The 12,286-nt window shown below is 58.7% G+C and overlaps 1 protein-coding gene across 24 annotated transcripts; it reads right to left on the bottom strand.

Annotated features, from left to right (window-relative positions):
* Nucleotides 1–641: 641 nt before the first annotated feature.
* Nucleotides 642–12,206, bottom strand: USP19 (ubiquitin specific peptidase 19). 24 transcript variants are annotated; one of them, XM_048226755.2, is made up of 27 exons: nt 12,016–12,206; nt 10,252–10,511; nt 9,955–9,990; nt 9,660–9,788; nt 9,437–9,570; nt 9,061–9,363; nt 8,785–8,944; nt 8,436–8,592; nt 8,253–8,324; nt 8,022–8,137; nt 7,699–7,919; nt 7,413–7,608; nt 7,195–7,328; nt 6,928–7,086; nt 6,731–6,841; nt 6,142–6,252; nt 5,961–6,062; nt 5,076–5,216; nt 4,865–4,983; nt 4,488–4,625; nt 4,075–4,388; nt 3,859–3,969; nt 3,554–3,770; nt 3,318–3,470; nt 3,053–3,213; nt 2,793–2,971; nt 642–1,130 (listed from the first exon to the last, which is right to left on the bottom strand). In XM_048226755.2, the coding sequence occupies exons 2-27, from the start codon at nt 10,373–10,375 to the stop codon at nt 1,014–1,016; spliced, it is 3,915 nt and encodes a 1,304-aa protein (XP_048082712.1). In that variant the 5' UTR covers nt 10,376–10,511; nt 12,016–12,206; the 3' UTR covers nt 642–1,013. The 24 variants fall into 24 exon arrangements, with proteins under 24 accessions (XP_048082712.1, XP_057168070.1, XP_057168067.1 ...); XM_057312087.1 differs by having other exon boundaries at nt 7,699–7,913; nt 8,728–8,944; nt 9,061–9,360; nt 12,016–12,188; XM_057312084.1 differs by having other exon boundaries at nt 8,728–8,944; nt 9,061–9,360; nt 12,016–12,188.
* Nucleotides 12,207–12,286: the final 80 nt, after the last annotated feature.

The following is a 12,286-nucleotide window of genomic DNA, read 5'->3' on the forward strand; positions in this document are numbered from 1 at the left end:
AACAAGGACAAGACTACAGACCCACTATGGGTAAACAGCCTGGGGCAAAGGCCAGGAGCCAAGGTCTCAGAGACTTAAGGGAAGAAATGGCCTGCCAGGACCCCGCGCCTTCCCTCCCACACGAAGGCAGCCAAGATGAGCTCTGGGCTCACTGCCTGTCCTTTTGGAACAGGATCTCTCTCCCCACAGCAATTTTTTCCTGTTCTGTTCTCCACTAAGTCATCCAGATGGTGCTCAGACTGCAGCAAAGAAAGATCTGATACTAGGGAAGGAGGAAGACAGTACTTCCAGTGCTTCCTGTTGCCCAAGAAGTCCTCCCTGACCCGCTGTCTGGCTTCTGGAGCCTCATGGGGTACTCATCCACCTTAGGTGTGAAGTACTGACAATGATGCCCAACACAGCTGCCTCCACAGGAGACCCAGAACTAGTGGGATCAAAAGGCAGCAGGTAGGCCCCAAAAGCTGATGGCTTCATGACCCACGGGGGCTGAGGTGGGACCCCACCATCTCTCCTCAGACCAGAGCACTTTCGGGGTCTTTAACGTATCTACACACACATACACACACATACACACACATACACACCCTCTATAGGATGGGGAGAGGTGGCCACAGCACCTGGTGCATCACAGTCACTAAGTCTGCTTATTTATCATTTATTTTTAAAATATATTTAAACAGCAGCAATCACTTCCAAAATGCAAAAAAAAAAATTACAATTTTTAGAATAAAATTATAACGTTTATGATGCGAGTCAGAAAGAATTGAAGGTACAACTGAGAATCAAATCACGCAGCACTGGGGGTGGCTGGAGAAGCCAAGGTCCATGGGTTAGGGGGGTCAAGCTGACAAGAGGGCCCAACCTGTGAGGTTCCCACCTAAATCATACCCCCAAACCCCCACTGATGAAGCCAGTGTCCTCTGGGTTAGAGAAGGAGAAGTGGCAAAGAGCTGGCCCTCTGTCGGGGATTCCCCAAACCCAGTCCCCACCCCACCCCACCATCCAGGGACCTGCTAATCGACCTCCTCCATGTTGCTGTAGGTGGGGGCTGGGCGGTCCACAGAGGGGGCGAAGCGTTCAGGGGCTGTCCGCGTGGGGGCCACCTCGGGGGCCTGGCCAGGGCCTAGTCCCTGCAACAGAATATGAGGACAGGGGTTGGGGGCTGCCCAGTATGCTGCCTGGCATCCCGGGGGTGCTGGCTCAGAGCCCCGGCACCCAAGGGAGGGTCCCAAGGCAGGCGCAGACAGCAGCGGCGTTGAGACAGAGAGACAAGATCGGGCCTGAACAGTCTCACTTTATTAACACTTTAAATACAGGAAGCTTCTTGGGCAGGGCTAAGCCCCAGGCCAAGGGTCAGAGCAGCAGGACGAACGGACAGACAGCTGGATGGATACCCACCCTAGGATGCTCTGCCCCTGCAGGAGCCACATTGCCCACCCTGTCCCACCAGATGCACACACTGAGGCCCAAGCCCAGAGCTGGTCCCCACCACAGAGGCAGGCATTGCCCGGTGGGCAGGCAGGTGGGCCAGCTCACAGCAGCTGCCTGCAGGCGAGCTCATCTCCAGCGACTCTGGGATACCAGAGGATAGAACACGTTGAGCACGAGGGCCACCAAAGCTGCCACGGTGCCCAGAACAAAGTACCGGAGGCAGCCCTCATCTGGTGTGGTAGGGCCACGTGGTGGGGGGCCCACCCAGTCTTGGGGCCCCCAGGGACCCAGGGGCACAGGCCCCTCGGGTACCGGTTCCTCCTCGGCCTCCAGCTCCTGCCAAATCCGGGAAGCCTACAGTGTGCGGAAACGGCCATCAGCACCTGGGGCAGGGGGTGGGGAGGGACCCAGTGTCCCAGAGACCCCTGGCCACAGAAGTCCCGCCCAAGGTGACTGGCACTAACCCCTTACACAACCCCAGTCAAGCAGCAGGGAGGTGGGCAGGCGGGAGCCAAGTGGGCCATTCGCAGGGTTGTTTAGACAGAGCACCAAGGCAGGCGAATCTTGACAGCATTTTGGCCCCCTCAAGAAGCTTCCCAATTGACATGCAGCTTCCCACAGGGGTTGGCCGGGCTAGATGGTTAGCTGGTCAGTTTTTTTAGCCTGGGGCTCCCACAGAGGAGCTCATGGAGGGTAGAGCTGGAACCCAAGTAATCCGGCTCCCTCCCACCCACGTCCAGATAGACTGTGACCACTGTCTCCTATCAGGATTCCTCTGCATCTGAGCAGAGAGGGCTCAAGGGAGGAGAGGACAGCAAGGAAGAAACCAGTCCAGAAAAGAGATGCAGGTGCCCACCCACAAGACCTATGGCACCTCATGTCAGTAAGGGACAGAAGACCCCAAGGGCTCAGCAGGGACAGACGCTCACCTCAGAGAGGGTGGCGGCCACCCTAGCCCATGGCCAGCCTGGATAGGCCCTGTCCTGAGTGCACATCAGAACAAAGGCGTTATGACAAGTGAGGGTCTGTGGGCTGGCTGGCATGTGAGGAAGGTGCAGATGGAAGTTGGGAGAATGTAAAGTACAGTCCGTGGCATCCCACCACCCAGTGAGGTTCTGAGCAGCTACTCAGCCTGTGCCAAGAGGGTGCCTATATGCACCCCAACAGCAATGTCCTGGTGTGCATGCACCTTTCTAAGTGTCACTACAGCATGGGGATCCCTCTAGCTAGGACCCTGATGTAAGAGGATCATGAATCCCAAGACTCCAAGGACCCATGGCTGGAGGAGAGGAGGCTGTGCCCCACCCCCTCCCGTCTGCGAGTTGAGCTCTCTAGACTGCGAAGCCTCTCCCATGCCTCACCTGGCTGGCAGCAGCCTCGGCTGCAGGGCCTAGGTCTGGGTGGTGCTCAGAGTGACCTGCCCTGGGGGGCCTCTCCACAGGAGAGTTCCGCCGGCGGTAGAAGAGTACATAGGCATAACGCGTCACGACCTGGCTCTCGTCTACTGTTGTCACCGTGCTGTCGTCAAACAGGCGCCAGCCTACAGCGAGGTGGGAAGAGTGTGAACATGACCTGCGCCACCACCCCTACCGCCTATCCTGCTGGCTGCGTGTGCCCTCACCCACGTCGCTGCGCTGGCTGCTGCGGTCATTGGGCAGGCGCGCACAGGCGGTGTAGTGGCCGCCGATCATGCCTCCGTAGTGGTTGATGACGGCGTACAGGTCGTAGCTAGGCAGCTGTTCCTCCTTCTGACCGATGCAGAACTTGCTCAGGTCCAGGTTCCTGGGGTCCCAGCCAGAGAAAGGTGAGACAGTCAACAGGCACCCAGGAGGCTAGCCCCCCTCCCCCCATGACCTGACTACGGTCAGCAGGGGCTCATCGCTCACCGAACAGGGAACTCCACCAAGTCATTGATCTTGTCACGCCAGATGAAACTCCGAAAGGAGAAGCGCTTGAGCTGCACAATGAGTATGTTAGGAAGGCGCCACAGCAGCAGCTGCTTGGAGGCCTCTCGGTGTTGTTTACACTGCGGGCAGTACCTGATAGCGGACAGAGGTGGGGTCAAGACCAGCAGATCTCCACTCCGCCCTGCCCCACGACCTGCCTGCCGCCCCGTCCTCACCAAGCCTCCTCGGGTGCCAGCACCTCAGGCCGGGTGAAGAGGTTCAGGCACTGGTCCAGAGTGAAGTGGCCAGCGCGGGCAGCCTCCCCAGCAGAGCCTGGATCCTCAGCACACTCCAGCTCCTTGGACGCTACCAACACGAACTCCTGCAGGCGCTCGTTGTTCCGCCAGACTAGCGCCAGGCTGCAGTCCTCACCCAGCTCCAGGGGGGTGTCTCCTACACGTAGGCAGGGAGAGGGGTGACGCAGCTGTGGACAATGGCCAGCCCACCCCATCCCATGGCTCCCACCCACAGCCTCAGACACCTTTGTCCTCTAGCCGCTGTTCTCGGTTAGATGCGTCAATTTTATAGATGAAGAACTGGGGTGTGTGGGCATTCATGGCTTCACTTGGGTGCTGATATCCGGGCACAGCAGCTGTGAAAAAACATACAATCAGAGCTCCTCAACCTACCAGGACCTAAATAAGTTTCCCCCAACCTCCCCTACCCCAGCTGCAGAGCCTTCTAAGCAGACTCTTACCTTCGGGCCGAGACACCCTCTCACCAGCAGGCAAGGAACCAACTTCAACAGGTCCACCGGCCAGCATCTCAGAAGAAACGCCACTGGTGCTGGCCACAGGGCCCCGGTCAGGGGCCGCCCATGCCCGTGGGACCCCTGCGTCTCCCTCAGCCACGGGGGTCACCAACTGGAGCTCAGGCGGCTGAATCGAGTCCCTCTCACTGTCCCCAGCCTCCAGGGAGCTAGTGGAGAGCAACGTAGTGCAGCTGGGGCCCTGGGACTCCAAGGCCATGCGGCCAGGCTGGAAGGGTGGCTGGAATACACTCACAGAGTACCTGGCAACAGGCAGCAAGGCAAGTAAGAATCCTGACAAGCCTACCTGGTGCCTCTGCTCCCCCAACTACCCCACCCTAATCCAATCACTGGGCACTTACCGGGCGTAGCCCTCTAGCAGCTGAGCAAGACGAGCATAAGTGAGACGTGAGGCAGGTACACTGACCAGAAATGGGTAGCCAATGTTCTCAGGGCGGCAGAGACCCTTGTGGTCAGGCCAGTGGGTTTTCTGGCAGAGCCTGGAGGGAAGGGGGAATTAAGAATAGGGCCTCAGCCCCACCTCCTATGACTCGCCACTGGGGGGTTAGCCTCTGGCCTTAGGAACTGCATATGCCAGCCCTGCCCCCACCACCCAGAGCCTAGCAGAGTAGAACAGTAAGTGGAGGGCTTAAAACATGTGCCTCTATGGGGAGAGGAGGTAGGGTGCCCATGAAACGTGGAGAGAAGGGATGGGGAGGGGGAGGCGGGGGGCCCTCACTGGTTGCAGTAGCCCACGCGGTAGCACCGGGTACAGCGCTTCAGCTTCTCATCCTCTGACTGCTGCTTCCGCTGGCAGGCTGCACACTTGGAGATGGGGACGCTGGGCACCTGGGGGCGCTAGGGTGGGTTGTCCGGCTCAGCAAGGCCAGCGCGGGTGAGACTAACCCCCTCCCGCAGGGCCTCGTGCCATCAGGTTGGTCCTCACTTACCTGCTGCACCTCTAGCACCACCACCCGCTCCTTAGCCAACTCTGGGGATAGCAGCTCAAAGCAGAGGAGCGTGTCGGATGGGGACACAGTGTCCAATGAGTGGGAGGGCAGGAACACACGGTGGAAGCGATTTTTAATCACCTGGGGACAGAGCACGCACAGATCCTCTGTGAGGACGAGCCTGTTCTCTGGCCCTGCCTCAGCGCACGAGGAGGAGACCTGGCCCTGAACTTGGGTCTGGGCAGCAGAGTGGGGATTGCGGCCCCAAAGCAGCCTATGCCTCTGTTGGCACCAGCTTCAGTGCCCAACAAAGTAAGCAGCCCGGTGCATCAGAGAGCCTGAAAGCCAAGAGTGAGAAAGGCAGCGACCAAACCAGCAATCCATACCGAGGGCCTCCACTCTATCAATCAGTGGGGCCCCACTGAGGCTGCAACACGGCTGCTGTGGAGGGGCCACGTCAGAGGAGGCTCCTTCCCACTTTCATCCCCAAAGAAAAGAGCACTCCAGGCTGGAAGCTAGGAACCTTTGGGAAAGACTAGCACACAGATCCGGGATAATGTGAGGGAGCAGCGGGATACAGGGAAAACCACAGCTGCTAGAAAGATAGTCCTGCAGCTCTAGCTCCTTGTATGATGATGGAAGAGCAGTTGAGGGTCCCCACCGAAAGGGGGAGTAAACCCCAACAATGTCAACCTGGGGACCTGAGAGCACTTCTCTTGCACAGCCCGAATGCCTGGCTTCACGTCTCAAGTCCTAGCACACCCATGGGTTTCGTGCAGTCACACGCACATTTGTGGGTACACATACAGATGCCAACGACCATTCACCCGTGTCTGCACATACACGTATCCACGTGCCTAAGAGCCTGGGGAAGGACAGATGTACCTCAGCCAGACGGAGGTTCTCAGGCTTCACGTGCACACTCTGAGAGAGGGACTCCAACACTTCACTTGCGCTGGAATTCTCCTTGCTGATGCTCACCAGAAACTGGTAACAAGAGTAGAGTCCGTGGGGGAGGTGGGCCAGGGTCTTTGGGATCGCCCAGAAATAGGAGCTTACTTCTTACCTTGATGGGCTTGCTGTGGGGCTCCCGGGCAAAATAGAAGACGGGGAGAACCTTCTGCTTCTGTGGCAAGGGCACCGGCAGGTAGAGGAATGGGTCGAAAGTGATGGAGACCTACGGATGCACAAGTGGCACTAGGCGGCTGCACCGGGAGTGGGGGACAGGACGCTCATGCCCAGGGAGCCCAATCCATGCACTCGGATGGCTCTCAGGGCCTCAGGGCCAACCAGGAAATTCTCAGCCTTGAGAATACTGGACAGACAAGGAGGGCTACCAGGAGAGAATACTCCCTCTCGCCAGCAACTGAGGCCTTGCTCAGACTTCCCCGTGTCAGTTTGCCCCTCACTCATACCCCATGTGTCTTTCCAATCTTACCCCTACCCCATCTTATAGCTGTCTTTGAGCCCAAATCGCCCTTTTGCCTCAGTCGGGAAGCTACCCAGCCTGACCTCTGCAGCCCACAAAGAAGCTGAAGGCCTCCCTGTCAGCCTCTTTGCCCAAACAACAGCTAAAGATGCACATGCCCCCAACCCAATTTGACCAGGCTAGCTAGACCAAGCTAGGGGCCGCTTTCCAGGGGAGCCCTTCACACCTTGGCACACACAGGGCACACCAGCTTCGACTTATACTGGCCCTGAAACAGGTCTACGATGAAAGAGTCATTCCTCATCTTATGCCGCTGCCATGCTTCTTCAGCCACCACCTGAGGAGCAGAGTGGTGAGGATCAAGGAGACCTGGGGACTGGGATGTGCATAAGATATGCCCCCACCTATGCCCCCATCCCTGACCTCATCGGGCCGCCCATCCGAGTCCACGGTCTCTGTGTAGGGCTTGTTCTGAATGCGATTCAGGTCTTCATGCAGCCCATCCAGCAAGAAAGCCATGAACTCCTGGGCATCATGCTGCGCATAGCCTGTGAACTGGCTGGCCTTGCTCGCCACAATGGCCTGGATGCAGGGGCCAAGTGTGAGCATGGAGCCCCAACACCCACCATGTACCCAGCTGGCGAGCCTTTCCCACCCTCTCTAGCCAGGGTGGGAGTAGCCACAGATCACCTTCAACTTGGAAGGCTGGAAGGCATGGTGGGTGCCCTTCCACAGCGCCCGGAGTAGCACAGCAAAGCCAATGGCCAGACGCCCACCAGTCCCCAGTGGGTTGTTGTAGTTGATCTCGGCCTCAAAGGAGCGGTCTACGGACAGCAGCCAAGTAGAGGTGTGAGCAGGGAAAGGTATCCCCTCTGCCCACAGCCCTGGGCTCCTGGCCCTGCTCTCACCATGGAAGAAGTCCCGGAGCTCCCGAGTGTTAGACAGAGACTGAATGACACTGTTCATGAAGCAGGTGTTGCCGAGATTGACAAGGCCAGTGAAGCCTGGCAGACACACCTTCTTCTCTTCCTCCTCCTCTTCCTCCACACTGTCTCCACTCACAGGGCTGTGGGGCATTGGAGGCACCATACATGTGGGCTTGGGCTGTGGGAGCAAGGAGGAGCATGAGAGAGCAGCCCTGTGGTTCTCCAGCCTCTAACCTTGGCCCTCCCCTCCCCACCCGAGGATTCTCACTGAGGCCAGATGTGGCTCTGGCTTTGGGGCTACATGCTCCATGGGGGTGCGGGCCGCCACACCATCCAGCCCCGTGTCCTCAGATCGAGCCTTGGGTTTTTCCTTCTCCACAGCCCGAGCTTCTTCCTGGCCTGTGAGAGGGTGGGGGGCACCTCCCGGTGGGGTTGAATCCAGAGGGGTTGGACCTGTCGGCACGGCAACCTTTGCACCACCCACTGCACCTTAAAAAGGGGGAATGAGGGGGCTGGTGGTTAGCAGCATGTGGCAGGGGGTGGGGGTCTGGGTTATGTGGACTGGACAATGAAGGGAGCTCGTGTGCAGACCTCGTGCAGCTGGGGCCTCCAGGCCCCCCCAGCGCTGACTTTGCCGCTTACGAAGGCAGATGTCAATTCGAGAGGCCGTGAAGCAGAAGGTGCACTGCTCGGGCTCAATCAGGTTCCTGTGGGGAAAGGCTGAACTCAGGGACTTAGGTGAAGTGGGTGTCGGGCTAGATGGGCCAGGGAGATGGAGCCCAGGGTGGGACAGGCATAATGCTGGGGCCGAGAACCACCCACCTGAGCTTCACCTGCCAACGGAAGATGGTATGGGGCCCACAGCCCGGGTGCAGTCTCAAGAAGTTTCCATCCCTGCAGAAGCAGAACAGGGACAGGGCAGGAGGAAGGGTGGGAAGAAGAGCATGAGACACACTGTCCTGCCTGAAGTGTACCCTCTGCCCCATGTCCTGCCCACCCACCCACCTGGTCTGGAAGATAAGTGTGAAGTCTTGCTCGCGGAAAAGCACTCGAGAAGTGTCCCTGCGGATTTCTTTCACGTACACGTGCACCACCACTGAATCTGGCCCCTTCTCATATGAGTCATTCTTGACAAATGCCAGGTTCACCATGGACTCCGGCTCTATGTTGAGACCACAGCTCAGCGCCACTCAGGACAGGTTCTCGCCCACTGCTGTTCTATTCCCAATCCACCCGCCAACCTTGCAACCCAACCTAGGGTGGGTGCCTGCCTGCCCACTGCCAGCCCCACCTTTACCATCCACCAAGGTTATAGCATCTGCTGCCACTGCCATCTCTTCTTTGGAACGGTCACCTTTCTCAGGGTCTCTGCTCCGGGCCATGGCTGGGGAGACTGGATCACTCCTGGCGGACACGGTCTTCTCTCCTGCCAAGAGTGCTAGATTCTCCTCTGAGCCCAAGAGGCAGGTCTGGGGGTTCAGCGGTGGTACCCGGAGCTGTTCCTCAGCTTCAGCCTATTTGTGGCAAGATCGTGTGCAGGATCAGCTATAGGTCTGGCAGGTGGCCCCCCCACTGCAGTCCATCTCCCAACCCTCCCATCTCCCAGCTCCCACAGGTACCCCACTCTCACCTGGGTGGCTGCCTCAGCCAAGAAGGGGGGGGCATCACCCCGGGGTCCAGGCCCATCTCTGGACCCTTCCCCCTCTGGCCCTCTGCGGAGATGCACAGCCCTCTTGGCGCTGGGCCCTGCCTGGGCCCCGGGGCCAGCCCCTGCGCCTACCTCACCACGGCCCTGGGCCCGCTTCTGGTTCCGGGCCTCCTGTTTAGCCCGACGGGGCTCAGGGCCTGGCTCCAGGGCAATGGGAGATGGCTCCTGCCCATTCTCCTGGCACCGCAGCCCTGGCACCGCCTCCTGGGTTCCTAGAGGTTTCTTCTACCAAAGATACTGCAGTCAGGCTCTGTCAACCACACTGGGTATCCCTACCCTACTCTGCTGTGGAACTTACCAGAAGAGAGGGCCACGTGAGCAGAGGCACCTTCTTGGGCAGTGCCAGCTGCAGGAGGCCACCTTTACGGGCTTGTACTTTGGTGCAAGAACTTTCTATTTCGGCATAGAAAACACCACCCCACTGCCGACCACCTGGAGACAGAGGGGGGGGGGCAGTGAGCTGGGGTGGGGAATACCAGAGGCTTCAAATACACTGCTGGGCTCAGGGCAGATGGACACACCTGGAAGCCGCACCACGCAGTCTGTGTCCGTGAAAGCAGCATCCACTTCCTCTAGGCGCAGGGGACCTGCTCCCACACGCAGCTTGACAATCACCTCATCTGCACTCTGCCTCCAATCAAGCAACAACTCTGTAGGAGGAGTACCAGTGACTATGAGGGTCTCCATAAACTGATGGGGATAAACAGGTGCCAGAGACCTAGCCCTAACAGAACTGCTCCAGATGAAGACTAGAGTCCCAGTGCTCCCTCCTCGCCTCTAGCACTCCAACACCCAAAAGGCCTACACATTACTCACCCTCTTTGGCCTGCTCCTCCCGAGAGGACGCTGACCCTGACAACAAAGAAAAGAACCGGGAAATGATGATGGAGAGGCAGCCTCCAAGACTCCACCACCCCACCAAGCACCATCTTCAGGATCTCTGCCAGATACATAGACTTAAAGCTGAGGCTCTACCTAGCCTGCTGTGAGTCCTTCTCTCAGTATCAGACCAAAACAGAAGGAACAGCAAAAATGTCATTTCTCAACCCCTAATCTATACACTCAACAGGGTGGAGGAGGAGACCACAAGCATTCTGGGAATGCCACAATCACCTCTTCTAGGATCTCCATCCTTGCTCTCCTGGTTTGCTCGATCCTTCTGCTTCTTCTTACTGGTGGCCTCCTCCAATCCTGGGGGACCTCTCCTTGGGCCCGTGGCGCTGGCCCCGCCAGACATCTTGAGCCGCTTGGTCGACAGCCAGAGTGCCCCGGGGTCGGCAACGGCGTCTGGGTCAGGGCTACGGCGCTTTCTTCCTGGCCCAGCTATCTTGGCAACTCTTTGTGGCCAAATTCTCCAATAAGGAACCGACAGCCTAATGAGAAGGGACCAGTGATCAGTACCAAGGCCCAACGATTTGCTCCTCGGTTACAGCCAGGGCTCAGCAACCCAGGATACAACTAAGCCTACAGAGCAATAGCTCTCCACCACCTAATGTAGCCCTGGACATTCTCAGACTATCCTGAAGGGAGAATAAACAATATAAGTAGCCACAACAACTTCTGGCAGAGACTCCTAGCACCTGCCATACAGACCTGCAAAGATGGGAGCCTCACAGAGGAGGCTCCAGATCAAGGCAGCCATGGCCTGGAACCAGGCTCCTCAACCAATCTGGAGAGGAGCCATGGCTCCAGCCCACAGGGCTGGCACTCTGAGCAGGGTGCTCACTTTTCCTCACTCTCACTGGCTGCTTAGTCACCACCCGAGAAGTAGGAGGTGGAGGAGGAAGGCAGAAAGGAGAAGACAATCAAGCAGCAAGGGGACCAGGCCCTGTGGCTGAAGACAGGCTCAGCCCAGGTGCTACCACTGCCCAGGCAAGGTCCTGGGGTTAAGGTGCTCCACCTGCCACCTGCCAGCTCCCACCCTCCTCTGAACCTGTTCTTATGCACTGCTTGGTTTTCCTTCCTACATCCCAAGAGGGATTTTTCTCTCCAACTGCTGTCCCAAGCAGAGAGGGGCCTGCAAAAGCTGGGGTGAAAAGGGTATCTAGCTGTCACACTACCCTTTCAGCAGCAACCCTGCCTGAGAGCCAAAATAGGAGGGGCATCCAGTTTGAGAATGAAACAGACATCATCCCCTTCTTTCCCAGGTCCACTCACTCATCTGTACTGGGCTAGAGACCTTCTACCCAGTTTCCCACAGACCCACCAGTAGATTCTGGACTGTTTTTCCATCCAAAATAAAGTTCTCAAAATTGAGGTAACAGTGGGGATGAACCATGAATCCAGGACCCGTGGCAGCCTCAAGCCTGGCCTGAGATGGTAGCAGAGCAAATAGTGACTACTTTGTGTTCCCCAAGGTGTATGTGTGGTGTGGCATAGAGAGGGACGTTCTTCTATGGGGGACTAGTGGGTTGGATCTTGAATGACGACAGATCTAGAGCCGAGGGGTGGACACCCTCCACCTCCTTGCACCAGGCCCCAACTTAAGGTCGCGTCCCTCCCCATTCTCCCGGGGACACCGAGACAAGAAAGGGGCTGTCTAGAGCCCATGCCGGCCTATACTGCTGCGGGGGTTACTGACTACAGACCAGCGCCCCGGCCGCGGCCAGGCTGCGACTCAGCTCCAGCCTCCAAACCCTGGGCCCGTCACCACCTCCTCCAGGAAGCCGCCCTCGCTCGCCGCCAGTCCTCTCGGAGGCAGGAGGCCGACCCCGGGCGTAGAGTAACGGCCCAGCCTGCATCGGTGGGCCCGACACGCCGCGGGGCTCGAGGGTTCGAGGCTGGCACGGCCCGTGACCTTGAACAAGCAGCCCGGGGCCCGCGTCGCGGCCTCCCTGGCTCCAGCCAGACAGGCCAGTTGCGGCCCGTCCCACTCACCGAGCGAGGCCGCCGCCGCCAGCCCTCTTAGGGCCCTGGCAACCCGCTCTCGGTTCCGGTTCCGGCGTCTGGTCGGTTCCGGTTCCGGCGCGCCCCTCCCCCGTCCCGTCGCCGCCGCCGCCGCCTCAGCCGCTTGTTTTGTTTCGACTTCTAGTTACGGCCGCGGGTGGCTGAGCGCCTAGCTGGTGACGCACTTCCGGTGGGAGTGGGCACGCGGCGGCGGGTAGCTCCGGGGCGGGCCCGAACGGAGGAGGCGGGGCTCCGGTGCCTT

The sequence above is a fragment of the Ursus arctos genome, unplaced genomic scaffold (genome assembly GCF_023065955.2).
Source record: "Ursus arctos isolate Adak ecotype North America unplaced genomic scaffold, UrsArc2.0 scaffold_14, whole genome shotgun sequence".
Classification (NCBI taxonomy): domain Eukaryota; kingdom Metazoa; phylum Chordata; class Mammalia; order Carnivora; family Ursidae; genus Ursus; species Ursus arctos.

What these genes read in the sequence shown, in the direction of transcription:
- USP19 (XM_026500817.4), bottom strand. Translation starts at nt 10,375, where the DNA reads ATGTCTGGCGGGGCCAGCGCCACGGGCCCAAGGAGAGGTCCCCCAGGA. An exon ending in TCACGTGGCCCTCTCTTCTG is followed by an intron (nt 9,364 to 9,436) that starts GTAAGTTCCACA and finishes TATCTTTGGTAG; the next exon opens with AAGAAACCTCTAGGAACCCA. An exon ending in TCCAGCCTTCCAAGTTGAAG is followed by an intron (nt 7,087 to 7,194) that starts GTGATCTGTGGC and finishes CCCTGCATCCAG; the next exon opens with GCCATTGTGGCGAGCAAGGC.